General features: G+C 39.5%; 1 protein-coding gene across 6 annotated transcripts in view; it reads left to right on the top strand.

The window, feature by feature from the left end:
• The window catches only part of clocka (clock circadian regulator a), a 132,799-nt gene that overhangs the window by 46,421 nt on the left and 61,444 nt on the right, over nucleotides 1-24,934 (top strand). For all 6 annotated transcript variants that reach the window (XR_010017354.1, XM_063043115.1, XM_063043116.1 and 3 more), the window contains exons 7-8: nucleotides 2,223-2,312; nucleotides 5,788-5,908. Coding sequence is in view for 5 of the 6 variants with exons in the window: in XM_063043115.1 (XP_062899185.1) it covers nucleotides 2,223-2,312; nucleotides 5,788-5,908 (211 nt within the window). In the remaining variant the exon portion in view is untranslated. The remainder of the gene's footprint in view (nucleotides 1-2,222; nucleotides 2,313-5,787; nucleotides 5,909-24,934) is intronic.

The raw sequence follows: 24,934 nt of genomic DNA on the forward strand, positions 1-24,934 counted from the left end.
CTGTGATATCACACCGGAGGAATATTGTATCATTTCTTAATGCATGCATTACTAAATGACAATAAAAGAGGACTGCGTGTCTTCGTAATCTAATAATCTAATTAAATTAGCATTACAGCATCAAGCAATGCGATTCTCACCCATTAATGTATTTGATCACCAATTTCAAAACTTGCTCCAAAAATCTGTGTCACTGTATGTTCAGTTTATAGTCAAGAGAGGTATCAATGGCAACTCAGTAACAACATATTTCCACAATTATTGATATCTATATCAAGGCATTGGATTGTGAGGTTCTACGTTACTATGTCTGCTGCTGGCTGAGACAAAGTTCATTTTCCAATAGCTGGATCTAAAGTTGCGTTTGCAATGGTGTTGTTCCAAATGATATTTTTTTCATCCCTCAGTATAAATTGTGCCATTATTGCAATGTATTTATCTCACCAGTGCATACAGTAAGAAAGACCATAATTAACAGGTAAAATAAACAATGAATACTTAGTACCGAAAGCCGCAAGAATTTTTGTGATACTTGTCCACATTGTGAACCTTTTCTCTCTACTTTCCGTCTGTACAGTGTTCTCCTGTGTACAGCTAATAATGATAGAAGCAATCTTCAGAAAATACTTGGTTTTAACAGCCCCAATAGATATCTCTCACATAAATCACTTCCCCACTCAATATTCACGTGAGTGTGATCCCACAGAACTATAATCTCACCATGGCCATCATTAACTGAAGGCGGCTTAGTAATTGGACCTAAAAAGTGAGTATTATTCCCACTGGGGAAACTTGGATCATGTCACCTCTAGAATTTTATAGAAGAACTGTACATTTGTACTCACTGGGATACCTTAGATTTTGTTGATGCACACCAAACCATTCACCCAGACGTAAAACAACTTTGATTCTCTATTCCTCCTTTGTTAACCCTACGTTAATCAAGTCCATGAAAAATATTGTTTTTGATCACTGAGTGTTCTCTAAGTATTGACATAACTGTTGATACATTTGCCTGCTGTAATGGCTCTGGAACAAGACTGACTGTGCCCCCAGTCATTATTAATTCCTTTTATACATTATTCCAAAATACATTATTCCCTTCATCTTGTGTTAAATAAAATCTAGGGTTTAAAGATTTACATTTTCTTTTCGCCTTTCCAGGGCACTTGTCCCAAAAGCTCATCGTACCATTGGGTCATTTGGTTTCATTCCTCCCCCACAACTGCAAATTTCACATAAGACCATTCAGCCTTTAGTGAGTGCTCCCTTGTGCTCTTTTTATAAATCTGACCCTGCTCCTTCTATCATTTTTTTTTAAAAAAAATTCATTATCTTTGTTTTGCTTCTCTGTCAAGGCTATAACCTTAATCTGTTGTTCCCTCTGTCTTCTAATTTGCCCAATCCGCAACTGCCCTGTCCAGCTGCAGCTTTGTTCTGCAGACTTGTTAGTCTTCTTATTTCTCCATCAGGATAAATTTGGGTGAGCATTCACCTTTATGACTCTGGGTTCTTTTATCCTTACACATATCCCACACTTGGTTTTCCTCGCACCATCCCGAACAGGTAAAAAAGAAATTAAACAGAGTTTTTCCTTTGTTTGAGTCTTTGTTCTTGGGTATTGCTTTATATGATCTCATTTGCTGTCATCCTGACACTTGTGTGGTTCTTCAGTACAATGAAGATAACCTCCAAGGAAGATAGAAACTTTAATACCATTTACAACTAGGTCTCAACCCTGCAGCATCAGGCATGACTGACTGAGTCATTTTAATTCAAGTATCCAGCAGCAGCTAGATAAATCCAAAGTATTTCATCAAACGTCACACAAATAAATAAATAAATGAAATACATAAAATACAGACTACACAGAGGTCACTTTATTAGGCACCTAATATCTAATAAAGTGGTCACTGAGCATGTGTCCATAGTCTTCTGCTGCTGTAACCCATTCACTTCGTTTTGACATGTGCATCGAGAGATGCTCTTCTGTATGCCGTTGTAGTAACATGGTCATTTCAGTTGCTGTCAGCTTGAACCAGTCTGGCCATTCTCCTCTGACCTCTCTCATTAACAAGTTCAAATTCAATTGTTAATCAACCATCATGAATACCCATGAATATAACATTGGCAGTACTAACAAAAGTTTTAATTTTGCCGAGTTCTTTTGTAGCCAGTACAATGCCACTATGGCATGAAATAATTTTTCATTCTCCTTGCAGGCATTAGATGGCTTTTTTATGGCATTGACAACTGATGGGAGTATTATATATGTGTCAGAAAATGTGACTCCTTTACTTGAACATTTACCAGTAAGTCTATTTCGCATTGTTTGGCAACTTGCATGTGTGGTGGGTTTATTAAAGTTTGAATCCCCTTTCACAGTAAATAGGATAATCTTTATATAAAAAAAATGCATGTTTCTACAAAGAGAAATGTAGGTCCTCCCTAGAGTACGAATGCCCAGCATATGGATAGCCTATATGTGTGAACAAGCAACTGGGTGACTAGCATGATAAATTTGTTGGCTTCTGCAGTGGGACTATTGTGTGGGAATATGGTTCATAGCAATGTCATTGCATCTTGCAGAGAACACTTGAGAACACCTGAGTTAATACGTTGGTTGACTACTGGTTAGTGTATACTTTGTATTTAAATATATTGCCAAGCGGCCACGCTTCTGACCTGGTAACTGTTTGGATTGTGAACAGTTTTCAGGAACGGAGCTTTCTTGTAACTTGGAGCCATACACAGTGCCTTGAAAAAGTATTCAACCCCCAACCCTTCATTCACATAATGAGTATTACGACCAGGGATTTTGATCAATTTAACTGAGAATTTTTATTTGTGAATCACGTGCTTCTTTTTTCACATTAGAACCAAAAAAACGGGAAATTGAGAACTAATTGAAGAACTAAAAATTGAGTAAGTGAAGACCAGCAGTTGAAAAGTATTCATCTCCTTTTGCTCAGTTGAACCACCTGTTGCAGATATAATAGGCAGTAGCCTTTTTGGATAAGTCTCTACCAACTTTGCACAATGTGATGGAACAAGATTTACCCATTCACCCTTGCCATATTGCTCAAGCTGTGCCGTATTAGTTGGGGAGTGGCAGTGATCAGCAATCTTAAGGTCTTGCCAGAGGTAAACAAGAGAAAATCTGCAGGTGCTGGAAATCCAAACAACACACACAAAATGCTGGAGGAACTCAGCAGGCCAGGCAGCACGTATTGAAAAGAGTAAACAGACCTATCAACAGTAGAATTAGAATTTTTCAAGATTCTGAATTCGGCTTGCAGTTCAATACCTAGTAAATCAGTTTCTCGCCTATATAATGCACTCTCCCATGCTAAAAATGTAAATACACTGTATATTAAAGAGAAGTGGGAGAAAGAAGCGGGGTTGGTACTTTCAGAGGAGGCTTGGGGGAAAATCTGCAGCTTTCAATGGTCCTCGACTAATTCTTTGACTTGGAGAGAACATTGTTGGAAAAACATTATAAGATACTTCAAGACCCCATATCAGGAAAAATATAAAGATACAAATGTGATGTGTTGGAGAAGGTGCGGCTCTAAGGAGGCAAATCATTTTCATATTTTCTGGGATTGCCCTAAATTAAGTCTATTTTGGGAAGGTATTCATAGAACATTAGTTAAGGTACTTAGGTCCCAGATACCTCTGAACTTTGAGACGCTCTATTTGGGGCATGTATTGTTCCTTGAACAGAAGGAAGATATAAAGTTGCTGCAGGCCCTCTTAGCAGCAAGTAAGAAATCAATCACTAGAAAATGGCTAAATCCAATACCACCTACATTAGAAGATTGGTACGAAATTATCTTGGAAATATTTAAAATGGAAAAGTTGACCTACTCCCTGAGAACTCAAAAAGAAACATTTTATCAAATCTGGAATAAATGGATTGAATATATAACCCCAATGCGAGCAGACTTTAGATGACTCTCCTAATGATTTATATTGCTCTTCTCATCAACACAGTAATATTGCTAACGTAAGCACCCCTAGTCTAAATGTTTGTTGTTTTTTTTTGGAAAATAGAGAATTAACACAAGTAAAGGGAAAGATTTGGGAAAGGGATAAAAAAAATGAAAAAATTAAGTAAATAAGTACATAGGGATTGGATAATTATGTCTGCGGGCAGGAACAAGCATGAACAAATTGGGATATAAACACCTACAATGGTTGGTATATAGGCTTGTATGCAACATTTTGGACCAGTGGAAATGGTCCAGAAGGGTTGTATGGAAACTATTATTACCATTTTTCTTAACAACTAATTTCATTACTTAGCCTAATAGGTTAGATTTACCACAGTACATAATTATCTATTTAAATGTTTATTTTGCTTTTATATCATCTCAATGTGTACTTAAGAATGTATAAATAATTGTAGTTTTATACATATAAAAAATGGAAAAGGTTATATGTGTGAAAAAAGTACATGATAATTGTGAACTCCTTATCCAAATAAAAATAAAATTTAAAAAAAGAGAGAGAAAAGAGTGAACAGTTGACATTCTGGTTTGAGACCCTTCATCAAGACAGGAACAAAAAGATGAGAAATCAAAGATGTTGCCAGAGATGTTTGATCAGGTTAACGTCAGGACTTTGTCCGGGCCACCCAAAGACATCAAATTTCTTCATTTTAAGTCACTCCTTGGTTGCTCTGGCAATGTGCTTTGGGTCATTGTTCTGCTGAAAGATAAACTTGCTCCCCAGTTTAAGCTTTCTGGCAGAGGCTAACAGGTTTTTATCCAAGATCTCTCTGTGTTTAGCAGCATTCATCTTCCCATCAATCCTGACCAGATTTCCAGTCCCTGATGCGCAGTATTAGATTTGCACCACATATACCACTAAAAAAGAGCATATCATGGTCCATAAAGACTTTGCAAAGTATTACTTAGAAGATAGTGCAAAAATATGGAAGTAGGTCTTGTCAAATGAGACTAAAGTAGTACTTTCTGACCTCAACAGTAAGTGGTATGTGTGGCATAAATCTAATAATGTGTATCAGCTAGGTAACACCATCCCTACTATGAAGTATGGTGGATGTAGCATCATACTATGGGGATACTTTTCAGCAACAGGGACTGAAAATCTAGTCAGGATTGATGGGAAGATGAATGCTGCTAAATATAGAGAGTTCCTGGATAAAAACCTGCTAGCCTCTGCCAGAAAGCTTAAACCAGGGAGGAAGTTCATCTTTCAGTAGGACAATGACCTAAATCGCACTGCCATGGAGTGGCTTCAAATAAAGAAAATTGATGCCTTTGAGTGGCCCAGTCAGAGTCCAGACCTTAACCCGATTGAATATCTCTGGCAAGACCTCAAGTTTGCTGTCCGTCGCTGTTCTGCAACTAACCTGGCACAGTTTGAGCAATTTTGCAAGGACGAATGGGCAAATCTTGCTTCATCACATTGTGCAAAGCTGATAGAGGTGGTTCAACTAAGTACTGGGCAAAATACTTCTGAATTGCTGACAATTTAGTTTTTCATGCTTACAATTTTCCCTGTTTTTTTTTGGAGCTCTACTGTGGGGAAAAAAGGAGCATAAATAGATCAAAATCTCTGGTTGCAATGCACATTTATGTGAACAAAGGTTTGGAGGCTGAATATGTTTTCAAGGCACTGTATATCTAGTTTGTTTAAAAAGTAAAATATTACTAGTGTTCTGGAAACATCCAGAAACAATTCTTGTTTTCAAGGGATTAGAATTTTGACATTTTTTTTAATGTGTAGGCCTTACACTGTTTCTTTGTCTCTCCATAGTCAGATCTTCTGGATCAAAATCTTCTGACTTTTCTGCCCGAAGTGGAGCATTCAACAGTTTATAAATTCCTCTCTTCTCAAATATTGGAAAGTGCTTCTTTGATCCCAGATTATTTAAACTGTAAGTGATCTGCTAGCTTGCTGGGATGTTTTTCTTTCTTTTAAATACTTTTGCTGTGCTGCTTACCAGTTGGTATTACACAAAATAAATGCGATGGAAGGACAGTAGTTCTGTAGGGATACTAGGGTCTATTTTCAGTTGGTCTTGTAGTTAGCGTAAGGTGTTCAAACTGTTATTTTGAAAACTTCTTGGTAGTTTCCGTTTGAAACTAGAATTAGTGTACAATAATTGTAAACTGATCTGTTTTATTAATGTTGTCCATGAAGTTGATATTTCTGTGTTTAAAATTAAAAAATATAAAAAATAGCGAGTCAATTTATATTCCGATTTTAATTAGTATAATATTTTAACAAGTAAACACTTCGTGCTTGTAAAAAAAGGTGTTTCATTTTGAAAGTTCTTTGTAAATGTCTAGAGCAAATAAAACTTTGTTTTCACTGAAATTCATGGAAATGTATGGCAGTGAAAGAGTCTATTCTTCCCATTCCATGTTGCTTAGAGTAGAGATGTTTATTTTATTCCCACATCCTGACCTTTGATCTTTGAAAAATATGTGACTTCCAGCTACACAATAAGCATATTGAGGGTTTCTATCTCCACTGCCCTTTATGGCTAGTCTGTCTCCCTGTTCTTTGCTTCAAATAATTCTGGTACTCCTTCAGATTTTTCACCTGAATATCATAGATTTGTTATTAGCTGTGTCATTGCTAAGGGAAATGTGCAGCCTCTCTAGGCCTCCCGAAACTACTAATATCTCAATTAACTTACCCCTCAGCCACCTTGGCTTTAAAGAAAACAGGTTTGGTCTGGAGAGCCTCTCATTGTTGGAATTTGCCAGTACTAGCAATATCCTTGTGCATTTCCTCTGATGAGTGTTATTATATTTTCAATGTTCTCTATTTCTGAGAATGGTTCATAGAGAGCAATAATTCACATGAATGACAAATATTTAGTTTAATAATTTTAAGTGATTGTTACTTATCAAATGCCTGCATTGTTGATGATGAACAACTGTTCAGAAATAGTGAATTGCTGTAATGTATTTCATCACTTTTTATTGCTTTTTAAAAATGAATTAAATCTTATGCAGAGTAAATATAACCAGATCTATGTTTCTCCTTCACCTAAGGTTTCCTACACACAGACCCACCAGGGGTAAGGTCTGCACATGTGAAGATTGAAAAATCTTGCATGCTTTTTCATGTCTTTTGCAGTCATTGCCCATTCTATATCAGTGGTGAATAAAACACTTTGGCCATTATTTCTTTGGTCTTGCTGATAAAAGTTGAACATTTTACTGTTTATTACATATTCAACTATCAACTCTTAAATTGTTTTTACTTGTTTGTGTGGACAAATGTAATACTTCTCTCTATATTATGACTGGAATCTCCCTATTTAGCATCTTGATAAGGAATGCATTTATGTTTAGGAATTTACCACCTCTCAGGGATACCACTTAAAAAAGGTTCTAAAGCAAAGAAAACTTGAGACAGAAAATTCCACTGCCCTGAATGCTTATTTTGAAACATTCAGAATTAAGAATGCCAACAAAAGAGTTTACCCAACAGCACTGGAATGGTATATCATCCCAGAAAATCCAATTGGAGACACGGGCAGGATGCAGAAAAAAATTAGGCTCATGACTGCAGCAATGAGAAGTCATTTGGGTATGTACCATGGTGATAGAGTTCCTAGCTCACCATTCTTGACTCCTCAGAAAAAGGCAATCACATCATCTTCTCATACCTTGACGTCATTTTACTACCCAGGATATAAAAATTGCACGTAAAAATGATTGGAAAAGTATTCTGCTACAATGAATGAAGGATCATTCCTAAACTCATTGGTTGATACAGATTGGCTGGAACAGTGTGGCAGAAAACCTTTGATTTTTTTAAAATATAGAAACCCTTGGCTACATCAAGCTGTCTTTGATCAAATCTGTTTCTTCACAAGTGTAGATGGAGATTAATTTTTATACTTCCCCCCCGCCCCCGCACCCTACGAACTGTTCAAGTAGAAATGTAGAAATACATAATTTAATGTTTCCTGATCAACCAGATGTAAAGGTCAGTTTTTGTATTTGGTGTTATCAAAGAATCGAATTGTCAGACTTGTAAAGAAACAATAGATTTTGATTGAGTTGTTGGAAATAAGGGTATTATTCTTTCAGAGAGTGGTTGTTAAATTGATTAATGATGTGATTCTGTTCATATTGTATGGTGGAGCTTAAATCATTGTAGATTTATGAAGCTTTGCAGAGCTTTAGTGAGTTTCATCAGTTATTTGATGTCTATGGGGAGCATAGGAAAAAATAGTCTGGAGAAGGTAGATAAAGCTGTTTGACACATTGAAGGGCAAAATCACAATAGAAGCAGCTTAGTTAGATAATATTTTGGAAATAGTTTGTCTATTATATTTTGATAAATTAAATATTTTGCAAGAGGGTACCGCAAGGCTCAGTGCTGGGACCCCAGTTGTTTACAATATATATTAATGACTTGGATGAGGGAATTAAATGCAGCATCTCCAAGTTTGCGGATGACACGAAGCTGGGTGGCAGTGTTAGCAGTGAGGAGGATGCTAAGAGGATGCAGGGTGACTTGGATAGGTTGGGTGAGTGGGCAAACTCATGGCAGATGCAATTTAATGTGGATAAATGTGAAGTTATCCACTTTGGTGGCAAAAATAGGAAAACAGATTATTATCTGAATGGTGGCCGATTAGGAAAAGGGGAGGTGCAACGAGACCTGGGTGTCATTATACACCAGTCATTGAAAGTGGGCATGCAGGTACAGCAGGCGGTGAAAAAGGCAAATGGTATGCTGGCATTTATAGCGAGAGGATTCGAGTACAGGAGCAGGGAGGTACTACTGCAGTTGTACAAGGCCTTGGTGAGACCACGCCTGGAGTATTGTGTGCAGTTTTGGTCCCCTAATCTGAGGAAAGACATCCTTGCCATAGAGGGAGTACAAAGAAGGTTCACCAGATTGATTCCTGGGATGGCAGGTCTTTCATATGAAGAAAGACTGGATGAACTGGGTTTGTACTCATTGGAATTTAGAAGATTGAGGGGGGATCTGATTGAAACGTATAAGATCCTAAAGGGATTGGACAGGCTAGATGCGGGAAGATTGTTCCCGATGTTGGGGAGGTCCAGAATGAGGGGTCACAGTTTGAGGATAGAGGGGAAGCCTTTTAGGACCGAGATTAGGAAAAACTTCTTCACACAGAGAGTGGTGAATCTGTGGAATTCTCTGCCACAGCAAACTGTTGAGGCCAGTTCATTGGCTATGTTTAAGAGGGAGTTAGATATGGCCCTTGTGGCTACAGGGGTCAGGGGGTGTGGAGGGAAGGCTGGGGTGGGGTTCTGAGTTGGATGATCAGCCATGATCATAATAAATGGCGGTGCAGGCTCGAAGGGCCGAATGGCCTACTCCTGCACCTATTTTCTATGTTTCTATGTTTCTATTGTTAAATTCCAGCCTTTTTGCAGTGAAGGCCAAAATGCTCTTCGCTGTCTTCAATACTTGTTGGATCTATCTGCTAGCTTGTTGTGATTTATGCAGAAGAAAATCTAAATCCCCTCTGTACTTCAAAGTTCAAAGTAAATTTATTGTCTAATTACATATATTTTTATCATAGACTACCTTGAGATTCATTTTCGTGTGAACATTCACAGTAGATACAAAAAACACAATAGAATCACCGGAAAAACTACACACAAAGACAAGCAACCAATGTGCAAAAGACAACAAATTCTGCACTTACAAAAAGAAAAACAAAATGATAATTGTAATGGTTTGTAACTCCAGAAACTAGTCAAAAGTAAACCAGGAGCCAGAATATGTTTTATCTACTTCGTCTTTTTTTTAGTGAGGCGCTTACATATGATGATGATGATGAAGTAGAAGAAGAAAGCCCTTAACTTCGAGTGGAGTCATTGGGATGCCGTCATGACGGCGGTTTTTAGCAGGCGTTCTTATTTTTACGAGGCCGAGTTGCTAGCTTGACGCTCAACCCAGCACGGATGGAAAGTGTGCAAGGAAACCCGCTGGATGCAAACTTGGGAGCCTTCGCTCCGAAGTCTGGCGCTGATGCCACTATGCCACCAGCCGGCTAGCTTACATATGGCATGGCGTAATAACGTATGCCATTCACGTATTTCTTGCATGTAACCCATAATGAATATGTAAATGAATGCGTAAACTATATTGATAATACTCAAATATTACTGAAATATTAAATATACTACACTCCTCTTTGTTTAGCTACAAATATCTAACTTGCTATAGAATGCATCTCAACTTAAATATGTAACATATTGTTCTCTAGTCATCTTGTGTATACAGAGCCTATAAAAGGTATTGTTTTACGACATTGAATCACAGTGGTTTTAATTTTGCTTTTTCTTTACACAATCAACAGAAAAAGACTGTTTTGTGTCAAAGTGAAAACAGATCTCTACAAAATGATCTAAATTCACGACAAATATAAAACACACAATAATTGATCGCATAATTACTCAGCCCCTTCAAGCCAGTATTTAATAGATGCACCTTTGGCAGAAATTATAGCCTTGAGTCTCCGTGGATGGGTCTCCAACAGCTTTGCACATCTGGACACTACAATTCTTCCCCATTCTTCTTTACAAAACTGCTTAAGCTCTGTCAGATTGCATGGGGATCGTGATTGAATAGCCTTTTCAAGTCTAGCTACAAAATCTGAATTGGATTGAGGTCTGGACTCTGACTTGGCCGCTCCAGGACATCAACTTTGTTTTTAAGCCATCCCCGTGTAGCTTTGGCTTAGTGCTTGGGATCATTGTATTGCTGGAAAACAAATATTCTCCCAAGTCGCAGTTCTCTTGGAGACTGCATCAGGATTTCCCTGTATTTTGTTGCATTCATTTTGCCCTCAAGGCTTCCAGGGTCTGCTGCAGGGTAGCATTCCCTCGGCATGATGTATGTTTCATGGTAGGGATAGTGTATTTTTGATGATGTGTGGTGTATGGCTTATGCCAAACATAGTGTTTAGTCTGATGGCCAAAAAGCTGAATTTTGGTTTCATCAGACCAGAGAACGTTCTTCTAGCTGACTTCAGTCTCCCACATTCCTTCTGGAAAAACTCCAGCTGAGATTTCAAGTGAGTTTTTTTTTCCAGCAGTAGTTTTCTCTTTGCCACTCTCCCATAAAGCTGTGACTGGTGAAGCACCCAGGCAACAGTTGTTGTATGTGCAGACTCTCCCATCTCAGCCACTGGAGCTTGTAACTCCTCCAGAGCTGTCATAGGTCTCTTGGCTGGCCTCCCTCTCTAGTCCTCTTCTTGCACAGTCAGTCAGGTTTTGAGAATGGCCAGCTGTAGGGAGATTTACAGCTGTACCATATTCTTTCCATTTCTTGATGATTGACTGAACTGTACTCCACAGTTGAACCTCTGAACTTTGTTTTGTATTTGTAATTAATTTAGATCACTTTGTAGAGATCCGTTTTCACTTTGACACAACAGAGTCTTTTACTGTTGATCAGTGTCAAAACAAACTAAATTAAATCACTGTTGTAAATCAATGTTGTAAAATAATAAAACATGAAAAGTTCCAAGGGAGGGTGAATACTTTTTATAGGCATTGTATACACAGTAAACTCTATAATACATCTACAATGTAAACATCCACAGCATATTAAATTTTAAGTGGTCCTATTCAAGCCTAAAGATTTAATTGCTATGGAGGATTTCTTGCTCTTACGGGATAACTATTGTGTATTTAATATCAATAATATTTGAGGTGTGTGTGTGGCTATAATATATATTATAGTTGATTAAACATTCTTGTCCATTTAAATAATTATGGGTTTATATGTACAAATACATCAATTGCATATGAAATCACAGTACCACGTGATAGGTGTGCGCGCCTCACTTAAACTCGAAGTTAGACTCACATTTCGGACTTTTGTGTCTTTGAATTAGTTAATGTTTCGAAGATACAAAACATAACATTGGTGGCAAAGTATTTTTAAAATGAACCTGAAATGGCTTTCAACCTGTTTAAGCACAGCGAGATGTTTGAACTTAAAAAAAAAATGCTGCAAGTAAAACAAGCAGCTCAGCACAGGTTCTTTGGAAGGGAAGACACAATTAGGTTTTTAAAGTAAGTCAAAAATCACTGGCTATGTCAGAAAAAATGACACATTTGATTACACAAAAGATACTGGAGAATATATACATACATACACCCTGAGAACAGTATTTTGAAACAAGTGAAATGGCCAACGAGAAACGGTTGCATTGGGTTTAAAGGCAGACAATTTGCTTTGGTTTGACTGCTCCAACCAAACCAGCAGAAATCAGCTTTGCTGATATTGTCAAAGTAATGCAGGAACGTTTAGAACTGAAGCTGTTGTTGATTGCAGAATGCCTTAAGTTTCATACGCAGAATCAAAAAGAAGGGGGAGTCCATTTCAGCACACATGGCTGAATTGAAGAAATTGTCTGAGCATTGTCAGTTCAATAATGGGCTTAGTGATGCACTGAGAGATTGTTTAGTTTGCGGAATTTTACAAGAAATCATTCAAAAATATCTCCCAACTGAAGCACCGCTTACATTTAGAAGAGCAGTTGAAATCGCTGTTTCAATTGAAACCGCAGACAAAGACACAGTTGAGTTGCAATCAGGAATGAAAGTGAACCTGAACAGAATTGCAGTGTATGAACAAAAACCGGCCTACTGAACAAATTGTGTTACTGTTGTGGCTGGGTTTTGCATACATCAGCAGGTTTAAAGGTAAAACTTGCAGAAAATGCAACAAAATAGGACACATATAAAGAAAATGCTGACAGTCAAAAATAGATGAACGGTACAGAGAAGAGAAAAAGCGAAAAAGTCAAGTTGCAGTTTCTGAAAGAGCACCAATCTGCAAGCGGTTGATGAATAGTCTGATGGAGGAGATGACACAGGACTGTGTAGGCTTGAAATTTAATATGTGAAAACTAACAACAGACAAGCAATATGGCTTGCACCAGAGGTGAACGGCAAATTGATTAAAATGGAATTAGACACTGGTTCAGTTGTTTCAGTCATTCTACAAAATGAGCTCGAGAGGCATTTCAAAGAAGCCTGTGGATATTGAATGAATAACTTGCACTGGAGAAAAATAACCTCTGTGGGAATGACATTTCTAACAGTAAAATACAACAACCAATAAGCCACATTGGGCTTGTATGTGGTAAAAGCATAGGTCCAGCATTGTGAGGGACGTGATTGGCCAAGACAACTACAACCTGGTTGGAGGTTCATCCACTACAATTCCTCAGCAAAAGAGTCAACTGAAAGCAAATTAAGAAAGGTACTGGACAATTCCACAAATCTATCCAGGCTGAACACCATAACCCATTGCCCAGCAGAGGACAATTAGGTGTTGGCGCCAACCTCTGCTTCTGTGTTTGGAAAACATATTTGACCAAGGAAGGACCATCCTGCTCAGAGAAAGCGTGAAAGTGACAAAAGCAGTGGTCCGAATACCATAGTTTTTGTAGGTAACATCTGCTTTGTTAATCAGGCAGTTACTTGCGAAATGTGGCTTGGTTTTAAGAGCTTGAAGGCCTTCGGGAAAGATGCAAGCCGTTGGCTTTTGTGAGTAAAGAAGCAGAATCTACTCTGTGTGCATTAAGATTGTATGAACAATGTCTCTGTAACAGTAGATGCCAAGACCAAAGCCTAGCTAGATGGATGGAAGGTGAAAAAGAAAGGAGTAAAAACAGAGGATACATCAGATTATAAAGGGAGCAATAGAAGGATTAATAAGAGATTACTCCAGTGAGCTGAATACACCTTCCCAAAATCAAGGTAATCTTGAGAATGAAAGGGTTGTTATATGGGCAGTGATTGAAGTCTCTGTGCCTGTACTTGCTAGAATTTAGAAGGGGTTGGGCTCTTATTGAAGCATGTTCAATGTTGAAAGGCCTTGATAGAGTGGATGTGAAGAGGATATTTCCTTTGGTAGGGTGGTTGAGGAACAGAGAGTACAGCCTCAAAATAGAGGGATGTCCATTTAGAACAGAGTTGAGGATTTTTTTTTTAGCCAGAGGGTGCTAAATCTGTGGAATTTGTTGCCACGGGCTTTTGTGGAGGCCAGGTCACTGGGTACATTTAAGGTGGAGATCGATAGGTCAAGGCATGAAAGGTTATGAGGAAAAAGCAAGAGAATGTGGTTAAGAGGGAAATGGATCAGCCATGATGAAATGCTGGAGCAGACTGAAAGGGCCAAATGGCCCAATTCTGCTCTTGGGTCTCATGGTCTAAGATGCACAAGCAAGAAGGAAAGGGAGGAGAAGAAAGGTGTCCAGAGCTGTCAGAACGATTTCTGGCCATCTCAGAGTCAACTCCTACAACCACCACAACGGAGGCCCCGGATCCTGAGATTGAGGTCACAGCCACGAGTCTCAACTGCCAAGCTTATAAATGCCCCTTGTCAGGAAAGATGTTGTCCCACAAGTCTCACCTGCCAAGCCTACAAATGCCCCTTGTCAGGAAAGGTGTTATCCCACAAGAGTAAGATGGCCTCCACAGCGATTTAAATCTTCAGGCCTGAATGGGACAATTGAAAATTTACTATACTGTGGATATCTATATAGTAGTTGTATTGTATAATATACTGTATATAGTTGAGATGCATTCTCTATTGAGTTAGAGTTTATAACTAAGCAAGGGGAGAGTAGTGTATTTAATATTTCAGTAGTATTGCTTTGAGTCGGTGGGCTGGTTAGTATTCAAGGACTCGGCAGCTAACCTCGATGAGTATGCCTCAGCTGTCACGGACTTTATCTGGAAATGCACAGAGGACTGTGTGTCTCGCAAGACGATCCGGATATTCCCTAACTGGAAACCTTGGATGAATTATGAGGTCAAGTCCCTTTTGAAGGCTAGAGCTGTGGCTTTTAGGTCCAGGGATACCAGTCGCTACACGGAATCCAGGCGTGAACTCCGGAAAGCCATTAAGGGTGCCAAGAGGCAATATCGAGCCAAGTTGGAAGCCCAGGCTAGCCAAAGGGATGCCAGTAGACTATGGCAGGGTCTAAATGAGATCACTGGGCTCAAAGAAAAGGCTGGGAATATCAATAACTGTGGCGCTTCTCTTCCTGACGAACTTAATGTATTCTATGCAAGATTCGAACAAAAGAGCGTCCCGCTCCCTCTGGATGAACCGGACCTGGTGGCATCGAGATTCATCGTCACCGAGGAGGATGTTAGAAGGGCCTTCCTGAAGGTAAATCCAAGGAAGGCGACGGGCCCAGATGGCATCCCAGGATGGATTCTCCGGGCTTGTGCAAGCGAGCTAGATGGAGTGTTTGCTGACATCTTCAACTGCTCCTTGCTTCAGTCTAAGATCCCCTCGTGTTTTAAGAAGGCAACGTTAATCCTGGTGTCGAAGAAGAGCAAGGTGGCATGCCTGAATGACTATCGACCTGTGGCTCTGACATCAATTGCTATGAAGTGCTTTGAGAGATTGGTTATGGCATACATCAACCACAGCCTACCGGTCAACCTCGACGCTTTGCAATTCGCCTACCGGAGCAACAGGTCAACGGCAGATGCCATCTCTCTGGCCCTACATTCCTCCTTAGAACACCTGGAGAATAAAGACGCATACATAAGGCTCCTTTTCATTGACTACAGCTCTGCCTTTAATACCATCATTCCAAGTAAACTGATTCCTAAGCTCCGGAACCTGGACCTTAGCAGTCAGATCTGCAGCTGGATCTTCAGCTTCCTCACAGACAGGACCCAGGCCGTAAAAATGGGGGACAAGCTCTCCTCTACAATCACTCTGAGTGTTGGTGCCCCACAAGGCTGTGTACTCAGCCCCCTGCTGTACTCACTGTACACCCATGTTGTGTAGCCAAGTTTCCATCAAACTCAATATATAAGTTTGCTGATGACACCACAATTGTAGGCCGTATCTCGGGTAATGATGAGTTTGAGTACAGAGAGGAAATTAAGAACCTGGTGGCATGATGTGAAGACAATAACCTATCCCTCAACGTCAGCAAGACGAAGGAATTGGTTGTTGACTTCAGAAAGAATAGCGGACTGCACGACCCCATTTACATCAGTGGTGCGCAAGTGGAACAGGTCAAAAGCTTTAAGTTCCTCAGGGTCAATATCACAAATGACCTGACTTGGTCCAACCAAGCAGAGTCCACTGCCAAGAAGGCCCACCAGCGCCTTTACTTCCTGAGAAAACTAAAGAAATTTGGCCTGTCCCCTAAAACCCTCACTAATTTTTATACATGCACCGTAGAAAGCATTCTTCTAGGGTGCATCACAACCTGATATGGAAGTTGTCCTGTCCAAGACCGGAAGAAGCTGCAGAAGATGGTGAATACAGCCCAGCACATCACACAATCCAATCTTCCATCCTTGGACTTACTTTACACACGCTGTCGAAGCAGTGCTGCCAGGATAATCAAGGACATGACCCACCCAGCCAACACACTTTTCATCCCTCTTCCCTCTGGCAGAAGACTCAGGTGCTTGAAGACTCGTACGGCTAGATTTGGGCACAGCTTCTATCCAACTGTGATAAGACTGCTGAACAGATCCTGACCCGGATCTGGGCCGTACCCTCCAAATATCCGGACCTGCCTCTCAGTTTTTTTTTGCACTACCTTACTTCCCCTTTTCTATTTTCTATTATGATTTATAATTTAAATTTTTAATATTTACTATCCATTTGTACTCCAGGGAGCGTGAAGTGCAGAATCAAATATCACTGTGATGATTGTACGGTCTAGTATCAATTGTTTGGTGACAATAAAGTAAAGTATTTGAATAATCTTGTATCAAGTATTGATTAAGCATTCTTAGTTTAAATAATTCATTATGGGTTATATGTATAAATACATGAATTGCATACATCATCATGCTACCACATGATAGGTGTGCACCTCACTTAAAGTAAGCACAAAGTTAGATTCACATTTTGGACTCTCGTGTCTTCCTTTGAATTACTTTATTGTTTTGAGGTTAGAAAACATAACAATAATGTCTTTCCTGACATTTGTGGGGGGTGGGGGTGGGGGGGTGGTCACTCTGCTTGGCAGGCAAGACTTGTGCTTCAGTTAGGAGCTGTTTTTGAATGCTGCTTTGTAAGATTCAACGAACTAATTGATCTCTCGGTGTATTATTCAGCCCATCACTGAATGGCAATGCTCAGACAATTTATTTAATTCAGCCACGTAAGCTGAAATGGACAGTCCTTTTTGATTTTGCTTATGAAACCTACTATGTTCTGCAATCAACAGTAATTTTGGTTCTAAATGTTTCTGCTTACGCTCATGATAATAGCAAAGCTCATTTTAGCTATTTTGGTTGGAACAGTTAACCTTCTATGTAAATTGCATGCTTTGTCACCCATTGTACTCAGCAATAGTGCTGCTTGTTTTTCGTCAACTATTTCACTTGTTTCAAAGCACTGCTCAATTCATCATCTCGTTACTTGTTGTGCAATTTAGCTTGTCTATCTTTACAATATAGCCACTCATTTCTGCTTTTTTAAACTTGTTATTGTCACTTGGTACTCAGTATTTATGAACCCGTGGATGTACTCATTGTTTGTTAATTTAATCTGCTTTCTGCCTTTTTTAAACTCTAATATTTCTTTTGCCCTCTGAAGAAAAATATGCTGTACTTTTTTTAAATGCAAATGTCTCTCTCCCATTCCAAAGAAAAACGTGCCACGCTTTTTAAAATGCAAACGTCTCTCTCTCTCTCTCTCTCTCTCCTGAAGAAAAATATGCTGCACTTCAACAGGTAGGCAGTCCTCTCAGGTTCGTATTAAAGCTTCTTTGTCAACACTGGTATGCTTTGTAGCTCCAGAAACTGATTGAAAGAAAAACAAGGTGCTGGTATATGATTTGCCTACTTACTTTTTCTTTTAATGAGGTGCTCACATTCACGTATGTCTTATATGTAACTCATGTTGAATTATGTAAACAAAGAATGACTAATCAAACAATATGTTTACAACATTACTGAAATATTACAGAAATATTAAATACATTGCAATAATAACTAAGTAATAATATTGAGAACACAATGCAGAGTTCTTGAAAGTGAGTCTGTAGGTGATGGAATCAGTTCAGTGTTGGAATGAATGGAGTTATCCACTGTGGTTGAAGGCTAATAACTGTTCCTGAACCTGGTGGTGTGGGACCAAAGGCTCCTGTACCACCTCCTTGATGGCAGCAGCAAGAAGAAAACATGGTCGGGATGGTGGGGGTCCTTGATGATGGATGCTGCTTTCCTGCAACAGTGTTCCTTGCTCAATGGTGATAGATGGGGTTGTATATTCACTACTTTTTGTAGGGTTTTCTGTTCAAGGGCACTTGGTGCTTTCATACAAGGCCATGTTGCAACCAGTCAGTATTCTGTCTACGGTGCATCTACAGAAGTATGTTAAAGTTTTGGATGAACTGCCAAATCTTTGCAAACTTGTCAGGAAGTAGAGGCACTGCTGTGCCTTCTTTGTGATAGCACATCTGTGCTGACCCGGGACAGATCTTCTGAAATGATAATGATCGGGGAATTTGAAGTTACTGGCTCTCTCCACCTCTCGTCCCCTAATGAAGACTGACTCATGGACCTTTAGGTCCCGCTTCCTGTAATCAATAATCAGCTGTTTGTTTTTGCTGGCTTTGAGTGAGAAGTTGTTGTAGCACCATTCAGTCAGATTTTCCATTTCGCTCCTATATACTGATTCATCACCACCTTTGATTTGACCAACAACAGTGGTGTCGTCAGCAAGGTTCAATATGGCATTGGAGCTGTACTTATCCTCACAGTTATACAGTGGTGCTAGAAAGTTTGTGAAACCTATAGAATTTGCTCTTTCTGCATAAATAATGTTATCAGATCTTCACATAAGTCCTAAAACTGGATAAAGAAAACCCAGTTAAATAAGTAACACAAAAATTATACTTGCTCATTTATTTATTGAGAAAAATGATCCAATGTATTGAAAAAAGTAGGTGAACTTTTGCTTTCAGTACAGTAATAACTTAAACCAAACATTTCCAGTAACTTGGAGGAATTTTAGGCCATTCTGCCTTACAAAACTACTTCAACTCTGGGATGTTGGTGGGCTTTTTTGCATGAACTTCTCGCTTCAGGTACTTCCACAACATTTCTATAGGATTAAGGTCAGTACTTTGACTTGGCCATTCCAAAATACAAATTTTCTTCTTTTTAAACCTTTCTGTTGTTGATTTACTCTTGCCTTTCTTGCATTGTTCAGCTTCTATTAAGCTTTAGGTGATGGACCACTACCCTGACATTCTACTGTAGAATGTCTTAGAACCATAGAACCATAGAACACCACAGCACAGAAAACAGGCCATTCGGCCCTTCTCGTCTGTGCTGAAACATTATTCTGCTAGTCCCATTGACCTGCATCCAGTCCATAACCCTCCAGATCTCTCCCGTCCATGTACCTATCCAATTTATTCTTAAAACTTAAGAGTGAGCGTGCATTCACCACATCAGATGGCAGCTCGTTCCATACTCCCACCACTCTCTGAGTGAAGATTTCCCCCTAAACCTTTCCCCTTTCACCCTAAAGCCATATTCTCTCGTATTTATCTCTCCTAATCTAAATGGAAGGAGCCTACTCGCATTTACTCTGTCTATACCCTCATAATTTTGTAAACTTCTATCAAATTTCCCCTCATTCTTCTACACTCCAAGGAATGAAGTCCTAACCTGTTCAATCTTTCCCTCTAAGTCAACTCTGTCTTGATACAATTTTGAATTTATTATTCCCTCAACAACTGCAAGCTGTCCGGGTCATGAGCCAGCAAAGCAACCCCAAACCATTATTCACAAAACGCTGGTGGAACGCAGCAGGCCAGGCAGCATCTATAGGAAGAGGTACAGTCAACATTTTGGGCCGAGACCCTTCGTCAGGACTAACTGAAAGAAGAGATAGTAAGAGATTTGAAAGTGGGAGGGGGAGATCTGAAATGAAAGGAGAAGACAGGAGGGAGAGGGATGGAGCTAAGAGCTGGAAAGTTGATTGGCAAAAGGGATACAAGGCTGGAGAAAGAAGAGGATCATGGGACGGGAGGCCTAGGGAGAAAGAAAGGGGGAGGGGAGCATCAGAGGAAAATATAGTGAGAGGGACAGAGGGAGAAAAAAAGAGAAAGAAAGGGGAAAAAAAATAATAAATAAATAAATAAATAAGGGATGGTGTAAGAAGAGGAGGAGGGGCATTAACAGAAGTTAGAGAAGTCAATGTTCATGCCATCAGGTTGGAGGCTACCCAGACGGAATATAAGGTGTTGTTCCTCCAACCTGAGTGTAGCTTCATCTTGACAGTAGAGGAGGCCATGGATAGACATATCAGAATGGGAATGGGATGTGGAATTAAAATGTGTGGCCACTGGGAGATCCTGCTTTCTCTGGCGGACAGAGCATAGGTGTTCAGCGAGCATAGGTGTTCCCTCGTAGGTGAGGGAGGACAGAGAAATCCCCATCCCTCCCCACTGATCTCCCTCCTGGCACTTATCCTTATAAGTGGAACAACACATGCCCTTACACTTCCTCCCTTACCACCATTCAGGGCCCCAGACAGTCCTTCCAGGTGAGGCGACACTTCACCTGTGAGTCGGCTGGGGTGATATATTGCGTCCAGTGCTCCCGATGTGGCCTTCGATATATTGGCGAGACCCGATGCAGACTGGGAGATCGTTTTGCTGAACACCTACACTCTGTCCGCCAAAGAAAGCAGGATCTCCCAGTGGCCACACATTTTAATTCCACGTCCCATTCCCGTTCTGATATGTCTATCCACGGCCTCCTCTACTGTAAAGATGAAGCCACACTCAGGTTGGAGGAACAAGACCTTATATTCCGTCTGGGTAGCCTCCAACCTGATGGCATGAACATTGACTTCTCTAACTTCCGCTAATGCCCCACCTCCCCCTCGTACCCCATCCGTTATTTATTTATATACACACATTCTTTCTCACTCTCCCCTTTTTCTCACTCTGTCCCTCTGACTATACCCCTTGCTCACCCTCTGGGTTCCCCCCCATCTTTTCTTTCTCCGTGGGCCTCCTGTCCCATGACCCTCTCATATCCCTTTTGCTAATCACCTGTCCAGCTCTTGGCTCCATCCCTCCCCCTCCTGTCTTCTATCATTTTGGATCTCCCCCTCCCCCTCCCGCTTTCAGATCTCTTACTAGCTCTTCCTTCAGTTAGTCCTGACGAAGGGTCTCGGCCTGAAATGTCGACTGTACCTCTTCCTAGAGATGCTGCCTGGCCTGCTGCGTTCACCAGCAACTTTGATGTGTGTTGCACAGCTTTACTCTATGGTTAAGAAGGCATACGGTGCATAGGCCTTCATCAATCGTGGGATTGAGTTTAGGAGCAGAGAGGTAATGTTGCAGCTGTATAGGACCCTGGTCAGAACCCACTTGGAGTACTGTGCTCAGTTCTGGTCGCCTCAGTACGGGAAGAATGTGGAAAACATAGAAAGGGTGCAGAGGAGATTTTCAAGGATGTTGCCTGGAATGGGGAGCATGCCTTATGAGAATAGGTTGAGTGAACTCGGCCTTTTCTCCTTGGAGAGATGGAAGATGAGAGGTGACCTGATAGAGGTGTATTAGGTGATGAAAGGCATTGATTGTGTGGACTGTCAGAGGCTTTTTCCCAGGGCTGAAATGGCTAGCACGAGCGGGCACAGTTTTAAGGTGCTTGGTTGTAGGTACAGAGGAGATGTCAGGGATGTCTTTTACTCAGAGAGTGGTGAGTGGTGAGAGTGGTGAGTGTGTGGAATGGGCTGCTGGCATCCGTGGTGGAGGCAGATACGATGGGGTCTTTTAAGAGACTTTTGGATGACTACGTGGAGCTTAGAAAAATATAGTGCTCTGTGTAAGCCTCGGTAATTTCTAGGGTAAGGACATGTTTGGCACAGCTTTGTGGGCTGAAGGGCCTGTGTTGTGCTGTAGGTTTTCTATGTTTCTAAAACAAAGTTCTTTTATGTTGATTGATAAAGAAAAACATTAGGTTTGTAGTATAATGTGATTTGGTTTCAGGAGCTGCACTACTGCAAGTACTTAGACAGCTGAACTCATCAGCTAGCCCTTGAAGGCACATGCACATAGTACCACCGATATTTTATCCAACCACAAGTGGCTGCAGTTTACTTCACTCATTGTTGCCTTGGTGATTATTGATTCTTTTTGAAAAGGTTTTTGAGAGGCTGATGGATCATACCACCCACAGGAAGAATGCCTTCTGTTCAAAGGAGCCACTCTAACAAGGAACTTCCAGGTCTAATCAAGTGCTCTTGGTAGGAAGTTGCTGGGGAGCGTTTTTACTGGATATGAGCAAAGTATTTAAATTTCTACACTCTGAGAAAGTTTCCATTCAAGCAAATCCCTGTGTTAGTTTGTCTGCTGCTGTGTTCTGGTTGAGAAATCATGTTTGGTGAAATGGTGTATCATTGATGCAGTTGTGATTAGCAAACTTTAAGATGCAATATCGATATGTAGGGAAAAATATTTCTGAGACTTGGAATACAGAAGATTCTCCAGATGCTGAAAATCCAGAGTAATGTACACAAAACGCTGGAGAAACTGAGCAGGTTAGGGAGCCACTATGGAGATGAATAAAAAGTCAATGTTTTAGGGTCTTCCTGAAATCTGTCAAGTCTAATTAAGAGCCAAAGCTAAATATGTTTGGCCTTGGAGAAGCCACTGTAAAAGCCACTGTAAAAATAAGCAAGCCAACATCAATAGATTTGGAAGACTTTGAAAGTAGATATTGATGATAAAATTCACTATCGACTTCAGTGTGCCAGCAGAGTTTGTAGTTGACTAAAGGAAAGAGTGTTTGAGAACAAAGATTTCAAACTAGGGTCAAAACCTCTGCCCTACTGGGAAACAGTGATCCCTTGAGTATGTGTAATGATAATGCATGTAGAGTTATAGTGGTTAGCCCTTTAAATAACATTAATTTTGAGTCTTCAGTTCGAGTGAAAGCTAGTGTTTTAAAAAAACAGCACCTGTCATTACTTAGATCAGTGTGGTTGAAGATCTCATTAGAAGCACGTTTTGGGTGCTATTCTACTGTTTAATAATTTGGGCAAGATAGACATTTGAAAAAGAGTGCTTGCTAATGAGAAAGTTTGCACCAAGATAATTGTAAAATGGTAATAGCTGGTATTAATGTATCCAGAAAATTCATCATACGTTGAATTTGTAACCTGTGTTTTATTTCAAGACTTTTAATATCTAATGTGTGCTGTGCCCAGAATATTTGATTGTATTCCTAAGTATAGAATTTGATTAAATGCTGAAGGAATTGGTTCATAATGATCTTATGGCAAGAAATCATTCAAGTAGCTTACCCTTGTGTTTCATGCTAATGATGACTGTTGCCATCTGTTTTTTCCCTTTATAGTTTTTTTTCTTTATGGATAAAAGAAGTAACTTTCATGTATAGAGAGAGTTATGTGATATAAATCTTTGGATACCTGTGTCAGAACATCAAATATCCGTGTTCCTGGAGGTTATAATTATTGTGGTGATTTAATTTTTTCCTATCTAAGCACTAGTTTTTCTTTGCTATACCTCATGAGGGAATATTTCAAAAGGAAAAAATTCAAAGTGAAAATGACACAGCACATTATTCAAACTGTTTTAAATTTTGGAAGCAGATGTTTGCCATTCAATTTTGTCTGATGCCTATTTAATTTGGTGACGTAACCTTTTAGTTGAGGAAGTTATTCTTGCATAGTCTCTAATACCTGATGAACTACACGTAAGCAAGGGATTTCATTGGTATGTATGACAATAAACTTATCTGATTCAGAATGACACATGTCAGATTGGCAGCGAAATATTCAAATAATATTGTGGTTCAACATTAGTTTGAAATATAACCAATATAGGCCATCAGTTAATCCTTGTCTTGTGAACAAATTCAGATACAAAACAAATGTGCAAAGTATCACCAAACAAAACTGAAGGATGCTTTTGACAGACATCTAGTCTATCGTCGTTTCATCCAGTGACCTAATTGTTAAGTGCTGGACCACAGCCACGTATCAGTTTAACAGCAATAAATCAAACTTTTGATCTTACAGCACAATGAAATTCTGATGCATTGTTGATTTTGGAATAATGGCAGAATTCAGATATTCGTGTGAAATCAAGCTCTGTAGCATTCATGGACTATTTTAACCGACTGATGTTCTACCAAGATAAAGGTTATAGATTATAGAAAGAATACAGATGAACCGCTATATCAGAATTCATTGGTACTTCTGTGGCATTGGAATTAATTTTTATTGCAAGCTAACATGCTTGCACAAGTAAGTTATTCACGTCTTCAGATGGAAAACAACTTTGTCTGTTGGTCCTTTCAGTAACAGTAACAATACACTCCCGATAGCCATCATTGTTAACACCCTCTCATTTGTCACTTCGGGATCGTACTAACCATCAAAGTCATATGGTTAGTGAATTACCAATTTCTAAGGAATGTTGAGACGCAGTAGATTGTTGGTTGGTCAAAATTCTAATTCGGCCTTAACTGATTTTATTTAAAGAAGATCATCAGGGAAGATTTCTTTCTTTTCCCCAGAAGCTACTATTTGAGGATTGCTACAGAAGATAATTTGCAGTTTTTTGTGTTTATTTAATTTTAAGTATTTTAACTTGCTTGAAAACTTTGCTCTCTAAGGACGTGACTTAAATCTGAATCCTAGTGATGGGTGTAAAATTTTGCATCGAGGAAGATAATTTGTTAACTCCTGTTAAGTTTCTTCATTCTTAACTTGGAAGTACCTTCCAAGTAGCTTCAAATAGAAACTTTTACTTTGGATTATCAGTAATTTTTTTTCAATATCTACTACAGTTTTCTGCTGTTGGTGATTTAGAATATTTCTATTCTAACAACGAATCTTAATCCCCAAATAAAAGTCCTTTGGAGATTGTTTGCTATTGTTTGCATTTCCT

Source organism: Mobula hypostoma, chromosome 3 (assembly GCF_963921235.1).
Source record: "Mobula hypostoma chromosome 3, sMobHyp1.1, whole genome shotgun sequence".
In the NCBI taxonomy this organism is placed as follows: domain Eukaryota; kingdom Metazoa; phylum Chordata; class Chondrichthyes; order Myliobatiformes; family Myliobatidae; genus Mobula; species Mobula hypostoma.